This window comes from Rhinatrema bivittatum, chromosome 13 (genome assembly GCF_901001135.1).
Source record: "Rhinatrema bivittatum chromosome 13, aRhiBiv1.1, whole genome shotgun sequence".
Taxonomy (NCBI): domain Eukaryota; kingdom Metazoa; phylum Chordata; class Amphibia; order Gymnophiona; family Rhinatrematidae; genus Rhinatrema; species Rhinatrema bivittatum.
The window spans coordinates 16685257-16710346 of NC_042627.1; the positions used below are offsets into that span (position 1 = coordinate 16685257).

Consider the following 25090-nt stretch of genomic DNA (forward strand, 5'->3'; position numbering starts at 1 on the left):
CCAGCGTCATAATGGGAAATGGCAAGCCTTGAGTCATCTGGGAATAACAGGAAGACTTCAAAGCTTCATACAGACTTTCTTATCTCTCTTAAATCTCCTTTAAATTCATAAAACAAATTGCAGACTAAGCTCTGGGCCAGACTCACCCTACTGTGCAAAGAGACAGATTAATCAATGCGCTCTTTTGGCAATGCAGCAGTAGAGGAATTCCTTAAGGCAAATTGTATTTGTTTCATGGAAAATGAAGTCTACTCAGTTCTGTATCCCAAAATTAAAGAGTCTGCATAAATAAGGAATAGATTACTTAATAGACTGAATAGTTAATTAAAAATAGATTGAAAAGCAGAAAAGAAGCACAATTGAATCTGACCAGACCTGGCACACAGAATTATCTTTTCAGGGAATGGGATGGGAAAGGGCATTTTGCCTAGTTTCTGAATTTTTTGCAAATCAGTTCATTTTTATTTTGTGAGAGGGAATAGCGCAAAACCATTTTAGAGAATCTGGGTGTTGTGGGCATTGTGTATTCCTGCCACACTTACTTATTGATCAAGGTCACGGATAAAAACAGTTGAAATGCAAGAAAACTCCTGAGAGTTATCTGTAAACATGCACACTCATTTCCCCAAAATGTTATCACTATTGTAAGTTACACCCACTACAGCAGATTCATTGTTAACAAGTCACGCCCATTCCCCCAGAGTGAAGCCATAATCTCTTTCCCTACAGGGGAGTCACTCTATCGAGTCATGCCCATTTTTGCACAGTGGAATCACTATTAACATCCATTTCTCTAAAGTGAAGTTACAGGCAGGGCAATTTTAAAATACCATTTACCCAGATTAATATCAATTTACCTGGGTAAAAGTGCTTTTTTTCAATTTTATTTATGAATTTTACAAATATATACAAAGCAAAGCATTACCTTGTAGATGGTAGCAATTTAGGTATCCGTCATATAGAATACATGCCAGGAAATCAATTCGGAAAATACATAAACAAAAATGATTACCTAAACATACCTCAGAACAGCAAAAGAGCAGGGGATGTGAAATTTTAAAAAGGAGAGAAAAGATTTAAGGAAAAAGGCTTAATATGAAAAAAGCTACCAACAATTCATATCTGAGTAAGATTAGCTGGAGCACAGGGGGTCAACGGGCTCTTTCCTGGAATCCAAAAAGGTTCTCAATCGTTCGGGGGGAAAAAAAATATAGTAATCATTATTTAGCTTAGCAATACATTTACTCGGAGAGTATAATGTGAAAGAGGCACCTATAGCTATAATATCCTGCCTCAAAATAAGGTAACCTTTTTTCTTGTGACACTCTTAATATATTGGGGAAAATTCTCATAGGTTGACCATGAAAAGGGGAGTTCAAATATAGAAACATAGAAACATAGAAATGACGGCAGAAGACGACCAAATGGCCCATCTAGTCTGCCCAGCAAGCTTCACACATTTTTTTCTCTCATACTTATCATTTTCTGAAATAAGATCTCATTATCATGCTGGTATCTTGTTCTTTAACAATAAAGTACTGCGTTCTAGCACCTCAGGACCAGGATTCCCCAAATATTTTGTAAGATTGAAGCTTGAATTTGACTACCCGAACGAACAGGAGTTGGTAAAAAGGAAACGTTATTAACTGAGGGAATCTGGTCTTTTGGAACAAGTACAATTTCCAGAAGATATTTCTTGAATGTTATATAAGGTAATTCTCCCATTATTCTTGGAAAGTTCAACAGTCTAAGATTTAAATGCCCATTCTAATTTTCTAGACGTTCAATCCTTCTGAAAGAGAATTTCAATCTTTAATCACAGTAGCATTGAAACCACGCATTTTCTTCATATCGGCTTCTAATGTCTGAATAGTTTTTTGAACTCCCTGTATTGCAACTTCATGTCTCTTCACTGTTGGTTCCAATTTGTCAGTTAAAAAATCAATTTCAAAAGCACAGTTCTTAATAGCCCGCCCAAGCCCAGCCGTCAACTCTCACAATGCATCCAAGATCACCACCGCCAGTTTAACAGGTGAGAGATATAGCTCAAAGGAGTGGGACTGCTTCACACAAGAGAATAACACAGAGGAGAGTCTTCCAGCATCAATGCCAGCCTCAACAGTCAATAGTAGAGAAGTCAGCCATAAAACCAGGCCTTCATTCTGAGTCCTCTCGAATGGCACAGGCATTTCTCATTGTTCCAACGGCATAGATGCACAAGCTCCCTCCACCACTGTTGCATCAGTGATCTCACTCAATTGTTATGCGGATGGCACACTCAGCTGAATGTTCCTCCTCTGTGGACGGAGATTGAGGGGACTGAGGGACACCTCCTCCCCTGGTGAGAACGACGCTCTTTCACTGATTCCCACAACAGGGAGATCTCACCCTGAAGCAGTAGCTCCAGAGGACATATAAGATATAAGAAGTGGCTGACGTCAAGGTGAGAAGGAATTGAGGGGAAAACCCTCCCCTTTCTCTTAGGTACCATTGCAGGAAATATTCAAAAGAAGCCTAACAATGCCCTCGTTCATGTTGTCATCTTCAGGTTGGTTAAAATGCTTTTTGAAAATTGCACAACCTCCAAACAGCCTAAAGTATGTCTGTGTGTTGTTTTACAATGCACATACTCTTACCCACCTTCTGAAGAGGCTTTTCCATGCACAGGGTTCGGTCAAGGAACACAACATCAGGCATAGTTTTACATTTTCCAAACAGAAGATGTAATTTTCAAAGGAGTTATGTATGTAAATATAGCATACTATAATAGCAATTTTCAAAAACACATTTATGCACTTAAAGGTGAATTTCAAAAAGTTGCGCGTATAAAAAATAGCACATCTGTGAGCATTAGCCATTTTAGAAACCTCAACATATACATATTGTAGTGTAGCATACCAGCGGTCAATGGAATTCTTGGGATCTTGTCACCCGCAGATCCACTTTCCGTCCGGCGGTTTCCCCCTGCAGACCTCCGCCGCACAAACCTAGTCCTCAGTCTCCTGTGTGGAATCGGGGGCCCTTGCTCAGCTCACGTCAGGGCTTTCAATATCCCCACAGCCAGTCCCTTCAACTCCGGCTCTCCGGCAAGAAAAACACTTCTGTCCCAAAACACTATCTCGTTATAAGACCCAGATGAAAATCCCCACGCAGTCCCGAACGCCTCAGTTCATTGGGAAGTACTACAGATACCTGGCTTTTCCAGCCAGCAAAACCACCCTGCTTGGGAGTAGTACAACTCTCCCCAACTCCCCTCTGTTGTGCTGCAGGCCATGGTCCTCCCAGTCCTTAAACAAAAACACAAAGCCCACCTGCTCACAGATTAAAGAAAATAACCAAAACTTAGAGTAATCCTTACTTACTCAGTCTCCATGTCACTGTTATCAGCTTCCCCTGCCGGGATCTCTACTTCCTCTGAGGAGCTAAGCTCAACGTATCACCCCGTAACTTCCTCCTCCGTAATCATGGGAACAGGTGTGTGCCTTCTCTGGGTGCCCTGTCAGCTGGACAATCAAACCTCACTCTCTCCCATTGTTCAGCTGAGGCTCAAAGAACCTGGGAAATGTAGTCTGTGCCCGGCTCCCAGGCACCTTCTGTCATCTAGCTTTGCTCTGGGCTCTCCCTGTGGGGATCCGGACCGGGTTTTCCCCCCCCCGAAACAGCCTGCACCTCATCACGATATATATCAGGGTCTGCAAGTAAATTTGCATGTGTAAAAAAGAGATAGGTCCGTGGCATTCTGGGGAAGAGCAGATATTAATTTAAAATTTTTACATCATGTTATATCAAAAATTCATAAAGGGTCATATTTCTAATCAAATAAAAGCACACATATAAAATATAGCAAAACATAAGAACAAACTATAGTCAGAGATGAAAACATGAAGGAATAGCATGCTGTAGTAAGTATGAAAGATAGCATGCTGCACTTTGCATCCATTATATCTCGATTTACAGGTTCATGACATTGCAATCATATCTATTTTCTATGTAATATATACGTCACAATATAAACTGAAGTACACCTTTCGACTTTGCCCAACTGTCAGCAACCTTTTTGAAAAACAGAGTGCCGTCATCCCATCATCTTAAAAGCCTCTGCAAATAAAAAGTCCTTCAGCTGTTCCCTAAATGTTTTAACACAGCTTTGCTTTCTTATTACTTTCAGCGATTACGTAAGTTGCTATTTTATAAGCAACTTGCAGATGTAAATTTGGCACTTTGCTCGCATATATTTACTATTGCTCAATACCCAAAATAAGTGATCGCAAATATCTTAAAAATTAAAAAAATGACTGGGTGAGGGGGTCTGGCTGAAATGGGGGGGACTTCAGGCTGAAGAGCCGGGAGGGTCTTCACGAGCTGCAGATGGACTGGGCGAACTGGTAGACTAATCGGTAAAACCAATTCGTTCACTGCTGCGCGCATGTTAGAAAATCTCCCGATTCACGCACGGATCAATGCGTCTAAATCAGGTGGGTAAAATCTACTCGTGTAGTTCTTAAACATTTGAAGTAAAGACACGCGGGTGTTTCATTTGTGCACACCTAGCCAGCTAAATTCCAAGTTATCTGGCTAAGTAGCACCTTTGCTGCTGCTGCATGGACAAATTCGCACTTATCCAGATAAACATCGGCACTTATCCGGAGAAGTTCCAAGTTATCCAGCCGAGTAGCAACAGATAACTTTGAAAACAACTACTTCTCCATTTAAGTAGCTCTTTTCAGACTTATCTGGCTAAGTAAGATAACCAATATATTGCTACTTGGATGGATAAGTCTTAAAACGCTACTTACCCTGCTACGTCAGATAGTTAGACAAGACTAAAAACACTGCTCATCTGGCTGAGTTAGTTGGATAAGTAGTGTTTTAAGACTCATCAGTCTAAATAGTGCTTTTTCAGACTTATCCAGCTATCTTAAGAGGGAGATTTACTGAGCCGTGATGGTTGAAGCCAAATATCATGGGGGCTGTCCCCATGATGTCCGGCCCCTCCCTGACATTATGACTGTACTGTGATTTTTTTTTTCTCATGGCAAAAAAAATGCGAGACAAAAAGTTGCACCACGACTTTGTCCCTTCCTGTGTGTTGACGACCCACCTCGGCTGGGGCCTCCATAACTTAAAGGTCCAGTGGCCCAAAAAAAAAAAAAAATGGCACTCATCCTAGAGCATAAAAAATTATCCTGGGGGTTGATGTTTACCTCCGCCCACCCTGCTCCCTCCACCTAACAAGGTGGCACTGCCACCCCAACAGCAAATTAATTAAATGGCACATGCGTGGCAACAGCCCATTCCCTCCCCCACCCCTTCCTTCCTTTTTTTGATATTGCATTGAAATTCCCATGAAAAATGAAAATGAAGGTCCCTGTTCCATAGGTCATCAGGGTCAATCCTGGGGCCAGTGGCTTCCTGGTTGGAAGGCTGGAGCCCTGCACTCTGACCACTGGGTGGCGCTGGTAAAGCCATATAACAGAAGAAATGAAACATGGTATTGAGCTTGATGCAGGGACCAATGGCCATGCCCTTGAGGATCCGGATTTAGTGTGGACCTTGACAAAGGATCTCTGTGAACTCAGCAACTCGAGGGATCCCTAACTGTGCTTCTCGACACAGAGAGTGAGTTCCCTAACACTTGAGGTGAAGTACTGAATAATTGGATTTATATACACGAGTACTGGAATTGAACCAGGAGAGTATTTTTTGTAGCTTTAAAATGGATGTATCTGCACAGCTTGAAATCGTACCCGAATACCTCTCCTGCCTTCAAAACCCAACATATTATCCATGAAAATGTGAAAAACTATATTGGTGCTCTAAGAAAGTTTCAGCACACTGGAGACAACATCAAGGGCCTCATTCACTAAGCATGGGATAAAAGCCTTAGTGAATCAGGCCCAAGATTGATTGGAATTGATAAATTCAGTGACTTGTGTCTAGTTATGAGTACTGATGTGAAATAATGCACAAGAACATAAGAAATTGTCATGCTGGGTCAGACCAAGGGGCCATCAAGCCCAGCATCCTGTTTCCAACAGAGGCCAAAACCAGGCCACAAGAACCTGGCAAGTACTCAAGATTTTTTTCCTGGAGGAAATGCCTGCACAGATAGCAAGTGCAGGTCCATTTTCCAGGTCACTTCTCAAAGGAAAACTTTCTTCCTTTGAAAATGAGCACACGGACTTTACAGTTCTGCGCACAGCTTGAAATGATCTTAACACATAAGAAAAAATGATCAGAAATGAATATGGTAAAATTCAACAAAAACATTAAGGTTAGGAAGGAAAAATGACATGCACAGATATTACACAGGGAATGATCAGCTAGGTAGGAGTTTTGTAGAAAAGGAACTGGGGGTTATAATGAGCCACAAACTGAATACAAATCAACAAGGTAACATTGCTATTAAAAAAAAAGCCAAAGCCACACTGAGATGTATTAACAGGAGTATTCTATGTAAGACATGAAATGATTTTTCTGCTCTACTCAATATTATTAAGAACTTTGTTGAAGTTCTTTGGCGTGATGTTAGCCTCCTACTTCAAGGACACGGGAAAATTGGAGAATGCTCTGTGAAGAAAGCTTGCAGGGACTCGGTTGGGTTTACTTAATGGGGACTTCGATAGCAGTTATCAAATACAAAAGGGGATTATAAAGAGGAGGGTGACCCGTTGTTCTTCACTGAGAAGAGGACAAAAAAACAAAGTTTAAAATTGCAGAAGGAGAGATTTAGGTTAGAGACATGAAGAACTTTTTAACTAAAAAGGTAGATAGAAATAAGAAAAGGTTACTGGGGGATGTGGGGAAAATCATCTACACTGGCATTTTCTAAGAGCAACTAGATCAACATCTTTCTGGGTTGATATGGGTACAACAAATCTTGCCTGGAGCATGGAGAGGTGAGTGGTGAGTTTTCTGCCCAGTTCACCAACGCAGAACCTTCCCCATTGGTAAAAAGTGAAAGTTAGGCTCTTCCACTAGACCCAACGCAGTACCTTTTTTTTTATAAGAAAATTACCACTGGGGAGAGGCCCTTTCTATTTTATTCTTGCCAGCACACTGCTGTACAAATCTAGAATACTTGCATAATGCTTTAGTCTGTGTCAGTGCAACATTATTACCAGTAAACCAAGCCTCTCGTAGGAAAATTAAAGACGCATCAGACAGACTGATGCCTAAAGCATAATTTAAAATAAATATTATGTACCCAACTTTAAGATTATGCAAACAAAACATATTTAAAACCTTTTAATGTATCAAAATAAACACAAAGTTAAAATCTTAAATAAATATTACAGTTACCCAGACAAACTTAACCATTCAGTCTCTTCCAAGTGTCTATATGGATTCTCCAGCATAGCTCTCTGCTTCAACGGCAGGAGAGAAGAAAAACTGATACTTCACGCATATCCAGCATAGCTCTCTGCTTCAACGGCAGGGGAGGAGAAAAACTGATACTTCACGCATATCCAGCATAGCTCTCTGCTTCAACGGCAGGGGAGAAGAAAAACTGATACTTCACGCATATCCAGCACAGCTCTCTGCTTCAACGGCAGGGGAGAAGAAAAACTGATACTTCACGCACATCCAGCATAGCTCTCTGCTTCAACGGCAGGGGAGAAGAAAAACTGATACTTCACGCATATCCAGCATAGCTCTCTGCTTCAACGGCAGGGGAGAAGAAAAACTGATACTTCACGCATATCCAGCATAGCTCTCTGCTTCAACAGCAGGGGAGAAGAAAAACTGATACTTCACGCATATCCAGCATAGCTCTCTGCTTCAACAGCAGGGGAGAAGAAAACAACCAATAAGGGCTGAATAACACAGTCTGGGTAAAACAAATAAACATGGGTGTAGCTTGCTTATTGCGGCGGCTTCTACCCCTAACTAATCAAGCTTGATATTTCACTTGGATGCAGCTCCATCACTGCTCTCTACATTAATGGTGGGGGTGGAAGGGAAATAGAACCAAAGAGCTAAGAGAAACAGATAAGTATGAGAGAAAAAAGTGTGAAGCTTGCTGGGCAGACTGGATGGGCCGTTTGGTCTTCTTCTGCCGTCATTTCTATGTTTCTATAAGTGCTCGACTTCAGATCCATTGCCACTGCTGCAGTCACAGGTTGCTCAGTAACATCCTCAGTCCTCTGCTGCTCCTGGGTTTTTCCTCAGGAGAGCCTGCAGTTTCATCACCAGATAAGATATTTAGGGGTAGATTTTTAAAGAAGCGCGCGCAGGGTACATTTGTGCGCGCAACCCGTGCGCATGTTATAAAATCCAGGGTCGGCGCGCGCGCAAGGGGCTGCACACTTGGTGCACCTTGCGCACGCTGAGCCCTAGGGGAGGCCCGATGGCTTTCCCCATTCCCTCCGAGGCCGCTCCGAAATTGGAGCGGCCTCGGAGGGAACTTTTTTTTCCACTCCCCCCCCCACCTTCCCCTCCCTTCCCCTTTCTAACCCACCTCCCCAGCCCTACCTAAATCCCCCCACCTTGTTTCACTTTTTACGCCTGCCACTTGCGCACGCCAGCCGGCTGCCAGCGCACCATCCCCCGGCACAGCCGCTGTGCCAGAGGCCTTGGTCCCGCCCCCGGACCGGCACCATGCCCCGCCCCTTCCCGTCCCTTTTTCAAAGCCCCGGGCCATACGCGCGTCCCGGGGCTTGCACGCGCCACTGAGCCTATGCAAAATAGGCTCGGCGCGCAGGAGGGTTTTTAAAGGGTTATGCACGTATGTAACCCTTTGAAAATCTACCCCTTAGTATCTTAACCATAAAAAGAAACTACAAAGTCCCCAACCAGTATCAAGTATTGTATTTGCAGATGCAGAACAAAACAAACACTGTTTTAGGGAGGGTCCAAGCCCTTGAAGGAATATCAGAAAATACTGGTGGTTTGCTCCTCAGTCCTGGCTTGCAGCATTCTCTGCTATTTCTGTTCCAGAATCCCATGCAGCTCTAGGAATGCACTTCCACCCGGAACTGCAGAACACAGCTAGGCTGACATATCACGGTCCTCCCGCGTAAGCCTGGTGGTGTGAGCCCTCACAGCTCTGCGAGTGCTCTTCAGTTCCCTCACCCAACCCTCCATCCCAAATCATTTAATCTTCTGGTGTCCAATATGTTAACTGAGACTCACATGTCTGGTCCATGGTACAGGGCTGAGGACAAAAGCGAAGAAGCCTGGCGGAGTCAAATCTCCAGTAGCATCAACGAAGTCAGTACTAGCAGTGAGCTGAAGCATCTGTCAGAGAGGACAAGGAAAGAGGTGAAAGAAGAATAGGAAGACAAAAGGGAAGGCCAAGACAGAAAGCCCAGGAAAGGAAAGGTGAAGATCGCATAACAGGAGAGTACACAGGCACAATATGAGAAAGAGTAGTAGGGAAAAACAAGACAGAGAATATACACACTCATCTATATTCCCACAGACAAAGAAATAAAAGAGGCAAAGAGTCAGGGAGCAAAGGAAAGAAAGGTGGGTAGAGGGGAAACCCAAGAGACCACTGAATTAATACCTTTAAATCAGATCTCAAAATCCACCTTTTCAGTTTGGTTTTCATATCATTGTTCGTCATCCTCATCGTATTTCTATGAACGATCATACACTGTAGATTAGTATAACGTGCCCTGGACCGGGGCACTACACACATAAATTTAGAACAAAGATGGAGCTAAATATGGAAAGGAATAGTGACAAAAAATGAATCAAAGTAAAAGAAGGCATGAACAGAAGAATCAGAAATGTGGGCAAATTATTATACTGATTCAGTAAAAAACAGAATAAAATAGAGAGCATATATAGCAAAACAGAATGGAGAAAAAACACGAAGGACATGAGGAGAGGCCAAAAAAACCCCCCCACAAAACAAAACACCACCACCAGAGAACAGGGAGATAGCATTCCTGCAGAAAGTAAAATACCAGCAAAACTAAAGGTTTGAATATTTCTATTGATTAGCATGCATTAATGTTATACCATAGCAACACAACTTATTTTTCAATAAGAAAACATAATTCAGGACATGGCTGTAGCTTGACTTTGACATAAAAATGGGGAAGCCTTCATAATAGATCACTGATCATCTGATGTTCTTGAAAGTGAAGTCGCTTACCTGTAACAGATGTTCTCTGACGACAACAGCGGGTCACATGCTTGGCACTGGCTGGCCAGGTTCTTCCAGAGCTTGCTGGTTGGCCCTGTTCCTGGAGCTGCCATCACATAACATATTGACTTAAAGGCCTGAGTTTATTAAAATTCGGCTGTTACACAGAAAGCAGTTTACTTGCCGTTTGGCTCCAGCTGAAAATAAGCAGGAACAACAGTGTGTGCCAGAATTTTCATGTGCATGCAAGGTTCAAGGACATTACATAACAAAAATAATATTGAAAAGTGACTCGTAATGCTGAGAGTCTGGTTTTAAAAAGGGTGAGATGGTTTACTTTACTTTTTCTTGCATATTGATTTGGTTTAAGTATGTGGGTGCCACTAATTCCACTCAGTTCTACAACTAAAATGAAAGTCTATTATCACAAACTGACTGATATCCAAAATGCATTCATGAAACCAAGAAAATTAAATAAATGTTACTGTACTTACTATAGAAAAGTCAAGTCTGCTGTAATGGAGCATCTTTGCTCATTTTGTCTCTCTCCTTAATCGTGAACATTGCAAATATTAAAATGGACTGTAGTCTCCACTAAGGTGTGAAACAATTAAGGGAAAGCCGATTGATCCATTTTTAACAGGAGCTTGAATCCTCCTGCTTTGGCAATGCTCATAAAACAATGGCGTCCTCAATGGAGTCAGGTAGCGGTGCCCCGTTGTACAGGTAACTAAATTTCACTCAAAAGACCTAAAAGTGACATCCTTGGCCAAAAGTGATCTTAGCCAAAAGTTCAAGAAAAGTCAAGTTACTTGAGTCAGATGTGTACTCCTTATAGCGGGAACAGTCAATAGTCCTTCATTTTGTGATCTTAATGTTCGTTGAGGTGTGTATGGTTGTAATATCAAGCCAATCATTCTATTATTACTAGAATGAATGGTTTTGAATATTATTGTTAATACTTTGTAATAGATTCATGATTGCATAGGCAGCCAGTGTAGTGAGATCAACGATGGTGTAATGTGATCAAATTTTCTGGTTCCTAATAAAAGTCTAGCTGAAGCATTTTATAGTAGTTGTAATGGTTTCAAGAGGCATGCAGGAAGACCAAGAAATAGCGTGTTACAGTAGTCTAGATCTGAGAAAATAAGAGTTTGCAGTACAGTACGGAAGTCTGAACATTAATAAAGGTTTCAACCAATGTAAAATATGTAACTTAACGTAACCTGTATTAATTAATTTATTGGTGTGCTTTTTCATTGTAAGGTTTTCACCCAGCTGGAAATCTAAATTCTGTACTTGGTTTGAGGGGGTAATTTGAAAAGTACCCAAGTCTAGTACCAGGGCCCTCACTATCGAAGGATTTCTACTTAACCAAATGGCGTCAGTCTTTTTGGGGTTTAATGTTAGTTTAAGCTGAGATATATGAAAGCAATACAGCAAGAACTATGTTGATAGTTTTGATACTGTATTTTCAAATGATTTTGAGAATGGTATGTGAAATTGTATGTCATCAGCATATAAGAAGAAAGAAATTCCTAAATCTGCCAGTAATTTGTTCAGTGGGAGCATATAAATATTGAATAGTGTTGCTGAAAGGGCTGAAGCTTGGCGTACACCTGGATCAATATGGAAAGTATCAGATATGTGATTGCCTAATTAACTTGGAATTACCACTGGATAAGAAGGAAGAGAACCATCTGAGAACACCACCTTCGATTCCAATGTTTCTTAGCTGATGACATAACAGCATATGGCCCAACAAAGCAGGAGGGCAGGCTATCTAAAAAAGCCGTGAGGGCAACAAAGTGGATTAGAAGCCAAGAAATGTCCGATTAGAAACTTTTATTTATGGAGATGTATTCTTTTTAAGGTGAGCCCGACTCGGCCATAACAGCATATGGTCCACAGTTTCAAAGGCAGCTGTTAAATCAATTAGCACCAGAAAATAAGATTCATCCGAATCAAACCCTCATAAAACAGAGTCCATTAAGGAGAGAAGTAGGGTCTTAGTTGACCAAGGTTTCCTAAATCCAAATTGATTATGGAAAAGAATAAATTGGTCTTCCAGATGATTCACAAGTTGAGTTAACACAGCTTTTTCCAGTACTTTTGCTAGAAACGGCAAGTTGGATATTGGCCTATAGTTGTCCCAGTCATCGATTCTACCAGTTTTGTTTTTTAGAATCAGCTTAATCATAGCTTGCTTTAATCCAGATGGTACAATTCCTTCTATGAGGGAGAGATTAATTAAGGATGTAATTGTTGGGGTGATAACACTATTTGTTTCAAGGAACTGGCTGGGATTGGCTCATTTGGGTGGATTGCAGGGTTTATTTTGGCATTAATTTGGCTAATTTCAAAATTGATTACTGTATCAGACATGGTCCATTTAACCTGGTCATATGAATCTTCAGAGGCACTTGTTAGAGAACAACAGGGAGATGATTTTTTAATCTATTAAGTTTATCTAGAAAAGATGTGGCATATTCATTGCATGCAGTCTTTGAGAATTTATAATTTCTCAGAAAGGAAGATGACGGATCCTTAATTAACTATTTTACAACATCGAACAGAAGCTTAGAATTAAATATCACTCCATGAATCTGTTTTACGTAGTAATCTTTTTTTACTTTATTAGTTAATTCATGGTATTTTGTTAGGAGAGACCTATTTTTTCCTAGGGATTCGGGGGACTTACATTTCCACCATTGTTTTTCTAATTTCCTAAGGGTCTCTTTTGTTTGTCTTAAATCATCATTGTACCATGACTTCTTATGTTTGGAGGTATTATTTTCTTTATTGATAGTTTTCATCTGGACTAGACTGAGGTTTTCAGCTATGTCATTGATAACCTGATTCCAGGAATCAAAGGCTGATGAGGCATTGTCTTTATTTAATTTGAGGAGCTTATTTTCTACTGTTTCTGAGAGTACCTCCATATCAATTTTTTTTCCCCTGAAGGTCAAAGTATGAATTTTATCAATACTTTTATGAGGAGGGTTGAGGAAAGTTATTTCTGCTTCTATTAATTGGTGGTCAGACCAGGGCAAAATCGTGTGAAGTATATAGTAGATAGTTAATGGAATTGGTAAAGATTAAATCTAGAATATGTCCTACTTTATGAGTAGCTTTAGAAACAAATTGGGACCATTCCAAGGCATCGATTGTCTCTATAAACTACGATTCTAAGTGTTTTATCTACATGAAGGTTAAAGTCACCTACAATAATGGTAGAGTCTGGTGATGGAAACACCTTAAAGGTGAATTTGTAAACTCGCGCGCATATGGATGCGCCGATTTTATAACATGCACGGGTCAACATGCGCATGTTATAAAATCCACTAATCATGCGCACATGTGCACCCAATTTCATATCGGCGTGTCTGCAAGGGGGGAGAATTTTAGTACAAGCACGCGGTAACATGATAGGGCCTTCTCCCAGTTCCCTCCACTCCAAGAAATGAATGGACTGGGAGGCAATTTCCTAAATCCACTACCTACCATGCCTGCCTTTTCCCCTATCCTCCCCGACCCCTAAAACCCCTCTAAGTTTTTGTTTTCCATACTTACCTGCTCTCTGGAGCAGTAGTAACTTGCATGGGCCAGCCGGCTGCCGGCACGTGCTTCACCGGGATAGTGCCTAATGCGTGCCGGGAGATACATGCGTGGCCGCAGGCCTTGGAAGATGCCCGCGGTGCACGTGTGGCCCGGCCACGTGCATATCTCCTGTTTTTATGCACGCTGGCCTTTGAAAATCAGGCCGTTAATGAATAGTTCAATCAGTGGTGAGTACTCTTTTTGTAGTATACCTGGAGGACAGCTTAATTGAGGACATTTTAGTATCACCACCTCAATGGGGGGTTAATTTCAACTTTCTAGGGTAGTAGTTTTAGTTCTTTTTTGCTAATTATTAATAAGCCCCCACCTTTCCGTTTAGGTCTAGGGAAATGAAATACATCATAGGGTGTGAAATATGGTTTAAGAGAACATTATCGGGTAAATTTTAAATCAGTTACGTGCGTGACCGAGCCTTGCACACGCCGCACACATTTTCAAAGGGGCCCGGCCCCATGCGTAACCCCCTGTTATGCGCCAAAGTACCGGGCTCAGAGAAAGGGGAGGGGTGGGGCTGGGAGCAGCCGGTACAGTGGCCATTTGCTGCTGTGCTGGGGAAGTGCGCGCCAGCAGCTGGTCAACAGGTGCAAATTGCATCTGCTCCAATGGAGCAGTAAGCAATGAAATAAAAAAAGAAAAGGTAGAAGACAGGGTTTAGTGGGTGGGGAGGAGAGGAGATGATAGGAGAGGAGGGGAGAGGAGAAGAGGGAGGGAGTACGGGTAGGGAAGTTCCCTCTCAGTCCGTTCCTTAATTGGAGCGGACTGGGAGGGAACTCGGGGAGGCCCGATTGCGTCACCGCGCATAATCTTATAAAATAGGCCCCCCTCCCCCCTGCGCGTGCGCCACCCACACCTGTGCACGCAGCCATGGCATTTTATAATATGAGCGCGCATATGATAAAAATCGGTGCGTCCACGTGTGCGTGCCGGGAAGAGTGCGCACGCGCACCTTTTAAAATCTACTCCTACCTCTGACAGTAAGTTAGGTTTCAGTGATGCAAAAATAGTTGGATTTAAATCTTCTAACGGGTCAGTAAGAGGGAGTTTTTTGTTTAGGGACTGAGCATTTCACAGAAACAGAGTAAACGTTAAGCAGGAAGAGATAACAGACAAGTTGCTGTTTATCATTGGGGAGACCACATTTGTGTTCTCTCTCAGCTTCTTTCTGGCGGTCCTTCTTAGATCTCCATACAACCTCCCCGGCCTATGGCAGTCTCATCCATGATTTTTGGAGAGTGGACCGGGCTGCGTTCAGTAAGCCCTTCAGGTCAACATTTTGTGTGCATGCTGTTTTGTTGTGCTCCCTAGTGCCCGCGCCTCATGACGCAAGCACCCGTTCTTCCTAAATATTATTGCTGATCCATAGCGCACTCTGCTATCCTCTGAAAATTACCCCCTTCTAAGGGAGATACCAGCACATGAAAGTGACCTATCAGATTACACACAACCTACTTAGACTTGTGATGTAAACGGGTGTCTAAGATAATGATAAAGCAATGGTTAAAATTATAACTTGCAGACTAACTTCAGCACAACTGTTCAAAGCCGCTGAGTACAAAAGTTCACACAAACCTATCTCAGCCTAATGAGCATCAATTTAATATGAGCACAACATATTCAATAAAATAGGTGAAAGGATGAGATAAAAAAAATACAGGCCTTGTGATAATTATGTGTGAAAACAAGTACCACCAGCTGTACAGTAAACAGAGAAACTTGGTCACTCAAATTAAACACTGCCATCTAGAGACTAGATTTAGAGCCATTGATGAGCTGGTTGCAACCTATCTTCATTTCCCCTAATACCTTCATCAGACTGTGAAAAGAGTTCTCTAGCTCCTGATTATTGCACAGTTGAAGTTCTGTATGTGTAACTATTAAAAAGCAGCAATAGGTGATGAATTTAAGCTACTCTGACTAATTAGCATTTAATTTCTATTAGCAGACAGATGGTGCAATACTTGAAGGGAAGGGGAAGATTTTAAATTATCTTAATTAGGGTGACACTTTCTTGTTGAAATCAATTGGAATGATACCAGATCAGTATGAGGAGTGGAGTAAATAACTGAGGAGAAGAAGAATGGAAGGAAGGAACATAAGAATTACCATACTGGTTCAGACCGAAGGACCATCAAGCCTAGTATCCCATTTCCAACAGTGGCCAATCTTGGTCACAAGTACATGGCCGAATTTCAAATAATAGATCCCATGTTGCTAACACTCAGGAATAAGTAGGGTTTTCCCCAAGTCTATTTTGTTAAAAACAGTTTATGGACTTTTCCTCTAAGAACTTGTCCAAATCTTTCTTAAACCCAACTATGCTAGCTGCCTTTATCACATCCTCTAGCAGTGAATTTCAGACCTTAATTGTGTGTTGAGTGAAAAATATTTTGTTTTAAATGTGCTGCTTACTAATTTTTTTGGTGTGTCCTCTAGTCCTTGTATTTTTTGAAAACAAACTAGTGAATTGTATTTATCCACTCAAGATTTATAGATCTCTATTGTATCTTAATTTAGCAGTCTCTTCTCCAAGCAGAACAGCCCTAACCTCTTTAGCCTCCACTATGAGAAAAGATATTCCATCCCCTTTATCATTTTGGTCACCCTTCTCTGTATTTGTTCTGGTTCAGCTTTATCTTTTTTTGAGATGCAGCATCCAGAGCTACATAAGAACATAAGACTTGCCATACTGGGTCAAACCAAAAGGTCCATCAAGCCCAGTATCCTGTTTCCAAAAGTGGCCAATCCAGGTCACAAGTACCTGACAGGATCCCAAAGGGTTTCATGCCCCTTTTCCCAGGGATAAGCAGTGGATTTCTACAACTCCACATTAATAATGGTTTGTGGACTTTTTCTCCAGGAACTTGTCCAAACATTTTTTCAATGCAGCTACACTAACAGCTTTCACCACATCCTTGGCAATGAATTCCAGAGTTTAATTATGTCTTGAGTAAACAAATATGTTCTCTTATTAGTTTTAAATGTACAACTTAGTAACTTCATTGTGTGTCCCCTAGTCTTTGTACTTTTTGAAAGAGTAAACAACCAATTCATGTTTACTCTTTCTACTCTGCTCATTATTTTATAGACTTCTGACATAGCTCCCCTCAGCTCTAAGCTGAAAAGTCCTAATCTCTTTAGCCTTTCCTCATTGGGGAATCATTCCATCCCCATTATCATTTTGATTGCCCTTCTCTGTACATTTTTTTTTTTTTTTAACTCTGCTATATCTTTTTTGAGATGTGGTGACCAGAACTGCACACAATACTCAAGATGGTCGCACCATGGAACAATACAGAGGCATTAGGATATGCTTTGTTTTATTCTCCATTCCTTTCCTAATAATCCCTAGCATTCTATTTGCTTTCTTGGCTGCTGCTGCACATTGAGCAGAAGATTTCAATGTATTTTCAGCGATGATGCCTAGATCTTTTCCTGAATAATGACTCCTAATGTGGAACCTTGCATTATGTAGCTATATTTTGGGTTACTCTTCCCTAAATGCATCACTTTGTACTTGTCCACATTAAATTTCATTTGCCATTTTTGCATGCCCAGCCTCCCAGTTTTGTAAGGTCCTCTTGAGATGTAACAACTTGGAATAATTTTGTGTCATCAGCAAATTTGATCACCTCACATGTTGTTCCCATTTCTATGTCAGTTATGTTATAAAGCAGTGATCTCTGGGGTACTTCACTATTCACCTTTCTCCATTGAGAAAATTTACCATTTAGACCTACTCTGTTTTCTCTCTTTTAACCAGTTCCCGCTGGACCCTGCCCCCTATCCCATTACTTTTTAATATCCTAAGAAGTCCCTCATGAGGGACTTTGTCAAATGCTTTCTGGAAATCCAGGTACATTCTATCAGCTGGCTCACTTTTATCCTCATGTTTATTTACACCCTCAAAAAATTGTAGCAGATTGATGAGGCAAGTTTTCCCTTGGCTAAATCCATGTTGGTTTTGTCCCATTAAACTATGCCTATCTCTATCTATATGTTCAGTAATTTTGTTCTTTATGATAGTTTCTACCATTTTGCCTGGCATAGATATCAGATTCACTGGTCTGGTTTCCTGGATCACCCCTGGATTCTTTTTAAAAACTGGCGTTACCATTGGCAGCTCTTCAATCTTCAGGTACCATAGACTATTTTAATGATAGTTTGCAAATTACCAAAAACAATTCCGCAATTTCATTTTTCAGTTCTTTCAGCACTCTAGGATGTATATCTGGTTCAGGTCATTTGCTACTCCTTCCAGGTTCACTAACATTTGTTTCAGTTCTGCTGAATCATCACCTTCAAACATGACTTCTGGCATAGGTATATGATTTATATCTTCCTCAGTGAAGACCGAAGCAAAGAATTTAGTCTCAGCTATGGCCTTGTCATCCCTAAATGCCTCTTTTACCTCTTGATCATTTAATGGTCCAACCGAATCCCTCACAGGCTTTTTACTTCAAATGGACCTGAAAACATTTTTATTATGAGTTTTTGCTTCTACAGCAAACTTCTTTTCAAATTCTCTCTTTGCTTTCCTTATCAATCCTTTGCATCTAACTTGCCAGTGCTTATGCTGTTTCCTGCTTATTCATTCAGATGCCTTTTCTATTTCTTGAAAGATGTTCTTTTAGTTATTATAGCCTCTCTCACCTCATCTTTTAACCATTTTATTTATTTATTTATTTTTAATTTTTATATACCGGAATTCCTGTATGCAATACAAATCAGTCCGGTTTACAAGTAACGAAAAGGTTGCCCTGGTCTGGTAGATTAGACTGGGGTTTTTTTACATAGAACATAGAACAATAACAATCAACTATTGAACATTATTACAAGGAACAGTGAAAGTAACAATAGTATTTAACAAACATATAATATTATTATAACATTATTCGTGTTCACGTTTTACAAGGAACTTTGGTAGCGTAAATAGTCTGCAAGTAATCGGTTAAATAATATAATATGAAAGGATGACTTAAATAAATAGATATTGTGAATAATCAAGTCCGTGTATGAAATTGAGTGTCAATGTGTTTGTGACACCTTGCAATGGTTGGATCTGAAAGACAGGAGGAGGTGCCTAGTTTCACTCTGGGAATTGGAATGCTTGCCTGAAGAGCCAGGTTTTTAACCTTTTTTTGAACTCTGGTAGATTGGGTTCGAGTCTTATGTCTGGTGGGAGCGCATTCCATTGATGTGGTCCCGCAGTGGATAGTGCCAGTAATCATTTAAGCCTTCCTTCCCCCTTTTCTAGTGCATGGAATACATCTGGTCTGGGCTTCCATCAAAGCCATGCGATACAGCTTCGCAAAACTGAGCCCAGCCCACAAATCCCATCCCATTATCCTCCCCTTTTTCTCATTTGCATCACACCATGCGTTATGGTGTTTTCCGCATGCAAAAACGCCCTATAGCACTTTGATAAATGACCCCCCAAATTACAAAGAAGGTATTTGAAGTACTTGCAGAAAAGAGAGTAGAAAAGACCATCAGATCTGATGGTGTACAACCCAGGATACTAAAAGAGCTCAAGAATGTGCAAAATCTGCAGGGACCTTTGGACATGTGGTGTTTGTGCTGGCACATTTTCAACCAGGAACTCCTGGGGTACAACATAAGCTTGCAGTCTATGGGTACAGGACTCTTAAAATTGTCCCCTTTGTATCTTAGTGCAAAAACAGGAAATCTCCCTCATTCTGTATTAGTTCAACAGGGAAGTGGCTGGTGCCTGAACAAATAAAAATGCTGTAAACATCTCAGCAGTTTTCACTTCCCTATATCTTCCTCTGAGGATACCTTTTGGTTCCTGGTAGTATCCTCTGTTGTTAGATTGTGTGCCTTTGGTTTAGACTAGCTATATATGGACCGATTATGTAACTGTATAGTGACCTGACCCAACTGGGAATGCAAATGTTGGTGAACGCCAGCAGACATCTGTCCTAAACCGAACAGCTTATCTCTCTCCACAGTTGAAGATAGGAACCACAAATGTAGGGAAGTGAGTTCAGCTGACTTAGATGGAAAGTTTGTGGCATTTGTTCAAAGCCCTCTGGAGGGCAAACCCCACTGGATTCTGCTAATCAGCAACACCTGCTGGTTGACTACTTGCACCATCTGACACAGGGAGTCATAATTCATGTTCCTTTTCCACATCATCGTTCTGATGCCCGATTGCAGAATGAAGAGTGTGTGTGTGTGTGTGTGTGGGGGGGGGGGGGGGGGTCCTAAAGAAAATAAATATTTGGCTGCTGCAAATGAAGACCCCCTGAGGCTCAGTTTTTGATTCCCAATTCTCCTTTTACCCTACTTCCTCCAGGACTGATTCTTATTCTGGTTCAGCTGGAAGCATAAAATGTAGAAAAGGCATCCTGAGCCCAAAGAAAAATCAGATTAATGTACCTATTGGGCCTGATTTTCAAAAGCATTTACAAGCTTAAAACTGGGTTTTTGTGTGTAACTGCAAGTAACCCATGAAGTGGGCTTTTAAAAACGAATATGCCATTGAATTGTGTCCATAGAATTTACCTGCGTTAAGTGCACTTAACACGGGTAAATGACTTTTGAAAATTGCTATGTTCCATTTACATGTATAACTCCTAGGAAAATTGGCCTGAATATTTTTGTAGATGGAAGGGAAAGAATGAAGAGGTAGACAGAAAGCACAAAAGGCTGTAGTGAAGGTTGAGAAAAAAAAAGAGAGATAGGAAGAAAGGGTAGGAATATGAAAGAAAAGAATATAAAACGTGAGAATTTTCTGCAATGGCACGAGGTAAGTGAATGCAAGTATTTTGTTATACTCTCTACCTTTCAAAAAAATCTATCAAAAGATGAAGTGTAAATGTTCAATAAATATGCATGTATATATATAATATACAAAATCCACATAACTGTAATCAATGATACTCTCTATACAGATCCAAGGAAATGGATTCTTTGTGAGATTGAATCAGCCCTTGGCTGTGTGTACTAGGAGTAATTTTAAACTAAACTGGACTGACTAAACGCCTGAAAAGAATTAGACAAACTTTGGATTTTTTTTATATTAAGAGAATGAGTTCTGTGGCAGGATCAGTGGCAATGTATGATCCTTGCTATATTTTTTGTGATTTTTAGCCTCTATTCCAGGCAAAACAAATCTATTTCTCTCCCAGCTCCTTTCCTGGGGATAATCACATCCACCTCACATTTATTCAGCTATTGATATTTCAATGTCTGAAAGTAAGTAAGAGTGGCAGTCTGCATGCTCCCTAGCCTTTTCAGACCCCAAGTACAAGGCAAGTGAATGTTTTCCTATATTCTCCACTAGATTTTTTTTTTTAAATTAAATTATAAATGTTTATGACAGATGTGCGCATTGACAGTAGCCAGGGTTGAAGCCTCGACAACTGACACTACTGTTCATGAGTTTCAAACTTGTGTTAATTCAATTGCTTAATGCAGAGCTTCCCAAACCTTTCCTGGGGACCCCCCAGCCAGTCGGGTTTTCAAGATACCCACAATGAATATGCATGAGATAAATTTGCATGCACTGCCTCCATAGCATGCAGATTTTCTCTCATGCATATTCATTGTGGGTATCCTGAAAACCCGACTGGCTGGGGGTCCTCCAGGACAGGTTTGAGAACCTCTGGCTTAGTGTGCTTGCTTATTTTTCTGGAATAGCACAGAATGCTCCACTTCAGGTTTATATATATATAAAACAAAAATCTCTAGGAAATGTATGAGCATAGTTACGTACATCCAGAGGGTTCTGTAAAAGGCAACCAAAGTATCGAGTTTATTGCAAAACCTTTTGGAAACAAGAATATTTAATGCTTAGAGGCCTTCAAGAAGAAACTGGTAATGAACCATGCGAAAGATTTCACATGTATTACAAATCTAGAAACATCGGAGAATATACTAAACCATAGATTTCAAGGGTACAACTATGCTCCAGAAACAAATTCTGTGCCTTAAAAATATTTAGTCTATAACATCAACCTTCTAGAAAGAGCAAGATCTTCAGGTTTACAGTATGAATTTCCTAGAAAGAATAAAATCCTGGATTCACAATGTAATATGACGTGCAAATTTTTCTTCCAATCACAATTTCTCTACAAAATACCCTAGAATTCTGGAATAAATGCCTCAAATCCATCAACAACCTTCTAATGAGCCTTAACCTTATTCTCAATACCAACAAGACGGAAATACTTTTGATAACACAAGATGACAAACCTATGATGTCCAACTATAACAACAATCAACCATCCTTTTCAACTCAAGTCCGAAATCTTGGAGTCATCATAGACAAACAATTAAATCTAAAAAAATTCAATAATACCACAAAAGAAGGTTTCTTTAAACTAAAAACCCTAAAACGGATTAGACCACTCCTCCGTTTCCAAGACTATCGTACAGTTCTTCAGGCAATTATCTTCTCAAAAATCGACTACTGCAATTCTCTTCTACTTGGCCTTCCGTCCAATACCATTAAACCCTTACAAATGCTCCAAAACGCATCAGCAAGAATTCTTTCCAAGACCAAAAAAAGAGAACATATCACACCTGTATTGAAAAATCTACACTGGCTCCCAATTAAATATAGAATCACCTACAAAGTATTAACTATCATACACAAATCCATACACAACCTCATTCCTCTAAACCTAAATATACTTTTTCAACTGCACATACCATCCAGACCGGTAAGAACAGCATATAGAAACGCTCTCTTCGCTCCACCAATCAAATCACCACTAAACAAAAGAGCTTTATCCACAGCAGGCCCCACAGAATGGAATTCTATACCACCAGAACTAAGGCAAGAACAATGCCCGAATACTTTCAAAAAGAGACTAAAAACTTGGCTATTCGAACAAGCATTTGATTAAAAACAAACTACTCATTTCCTCATTTTAACATCCATCAGACTTTTTCCCCTCTTATCTTAGTATACTCCCCTGTTGTAATGTAATTGCATTCTTATATGCTTATTGTTTTAATGTAAACCGAAATGATATGTAACTTTGCTACATGAATTGCGGTATATAAAAATGTTAAATAAATAAATAAATAAATAAATAATAGTGCCATAGAATCTGGTTTTCAATTATGGGAATTAACAATTCTATCTTTCTTAATAGTCAGTGCATTTGCCTAACAAGCAAAAGGAGAACTGACCAAATATAACTTGCAAATCAGCCCTTGCTGCAAGCATTTCTTAAGAGCAAGATCAGCATTTCCTCTGGCTAGACAGATACCATACTCCTGGAAGCTTAACAAAACTGCGGGACTCCCAGTGGCCACTGTAATACTTTCACTTACTCTTCAGCATCTGTGCTGAATTTGATGTTCTCAGACAGCAGAATGGGTGCAGTCTGTTGCCTTTTTGAATCTGCTCCCTACTAGAGACAATGCAAGCTCCTGCTATGTAATATATGTACACCTTCGTGTAGTGTAATATCGTCCTGTCACCTACTCCGTTTTATAAAAGCTGCGTCCCTCATCTACTTACGGTTCATAAAAGCTATGTCCCTCATTTATTTATGGTTCATAAAAGGTATGTCCCATATTTCCCTACTTCCACGCATTAACATATTTGTTACATATTGACACTTGAGACAAAATTAAATTCTGATCACAGTGACTAAGGGACCACTAAACTTGTGAAGCAATGATATCCATGACCATTTCTGCTTTTCTGTACAATTTTGTTTCCATTTATAGTCCTCCTGATTTCTTCAGTCCTGACTACTTCCCTTTTTCCATGCTCTGCTGTGGAATGGCCTACACCAGTGTTACTTTGCCTGGTAAATACTCTCCTACCAGTCTTCAGGGCCCATGCAAGAGCATTTGCTGCCCTAGGTGAACCTTCGGTCATAAACACCCCCATCCCAACTTCCCTATTGCTGGCAGCTCCAGCACAGCACTCCCCTTCTTTGGCAGTATTGGCTCTCCCCCTCTGGGCCTCATGCGGGTGGGATTTTGCACCCCCAAAATTTTGGCATTCTAAGTGACCACCTAGTTTGCCTAATGGAAGCACCGCCTTTACCTGGCAGATACTCTCCTTTTCACAGCTTATGTCAGGTTTCTCATTTTCTCTAGTCTATAAGTATTATTTATGTGTAACCCTGAACTTGAGGAATACTTTAAAACCCACAGGATCAGTCACAAAAGATATTGGGACTAAATCACTTACAAAATCATAAACCACTCTGGGCACAAGATCCTCCAGGACCGCAGGTGTTAAGTGTGTTATTTAATAGAACCAGAGGGACATTTGACTGATGTTCCAACATAAAATTTTTACTAAAGCACTTGAGGAATCTGACACAGAATGCACTTTTCCTTTGATAAAAGTATTTATTTCTGGATTGAGGACTTATCAGCAACGGTGTGTTACTGGAATGCACTTGATGCTTTTCTGAAATTTACAGCCTCTACCAACTACTCCAGCTGGAATTAAGATTCTATCAGGACTCTACAATGGAGACTCTCTCCAATTTAGAGTTCCTTGTAAACGGTATTTGAATAATGCTGAAGCTCTGGTTGGATCCTTTCCTTTCACTCTCCTGTTTTCTCTTTTGCAGCCATTAGGTACTTCCTTGACTCACTGGCATACACTAGATAGGTATTTGCTGTAGGTAAGCACCTTGTTGGTGCTGCTACTTCTCCTCTCTCCTGCGTCCTCTGGATGACTTTCCTTACCTTCTCCAAGATTTTTGCATTGTGGACACTTACTCTCTTGGGCTGAGAGAACCAGATGGGAAATAAACATCTTCCCAAACAAAAAGATGAAAGAAAGTCTGGAAAAGCTCCTTTTCAAATAAAGATCCAAAATCTTCTCACAACTCAAAAAGTAAAAAATCAGAGTTTCTTAAATGTCCACAAATCCATATCCCACTAATCGGTCCTAGGATTTCTCCAGGAAAAAGGGAACGGAAAAAAACACTCCTCTTCTTTTGACTTTCAACTCAATAATCCACAACTCCTCTAGGGCACTCTATCTTCTATAGTCCCCAGGAAGCCACCACCGCAGCAGGGCCACATGGGGTGCTGTGAAATAGATGGTACATTCCTCTCTCCTGCTCTAAATGCATAGCTTTTCTACAAGGCCACACCTTAGCTGGAATCCCAGTGGGACCTTACTTGAGCAATAGTTTTATAGAATTGTAATCTAGTACTTCTTTAGCTGCAATTTTAATACTTTGGGAAATGTGTGCGATTACCCCTGGGCTAGTGTCCCTTCACAGGACACCAAAGACCATACCTCAAATAGGGCTTAAATTGGTAACGTCCTCTCCTGAAGTTAATACATTCTGAAAGTCCAAGACTCCCTGTTGGGATGAAGATGATCTTCTAGGCCCCGAACATTCTTCCACAATTAAT

General features: G+C 40.6%; 1 protein-coding gene across 3 annotated transcripts in view; it reads right to left on the reverse strand.

Moving 5' to 3' along the window:
- PPCDC (phosphopantothenoylcysteine decarboxylase) overlaps nucleotides 1-25090 on the reverse strand; it is a 352571-nt gene that overhangs the window by 245954 nt on the left and 81527 nt on the right. For all 3 annotated transcript variants that reach the window (XM_029575959.1, XM_029575958.1, XM_029575961.1), the window contains 3 exons: nucleotides 10109-10205; nucleotides 9512-9584; nucleotides 9136-9240 (listed from right to left, as the gene is read on the reverse strand). In XM_029575959.1, the coding sequence (XP_029431819.1) occupies nucleotides 9136-9240; nucleotides 9512-9584; nucleotides 10109-10205 (275 nt within the window). The remainder of the gene's footprint in view (nucleotides 1-9135; nucleotides 9241-9511; nucleotides 9585-10108; nucleotides 10206-25090) is intronic.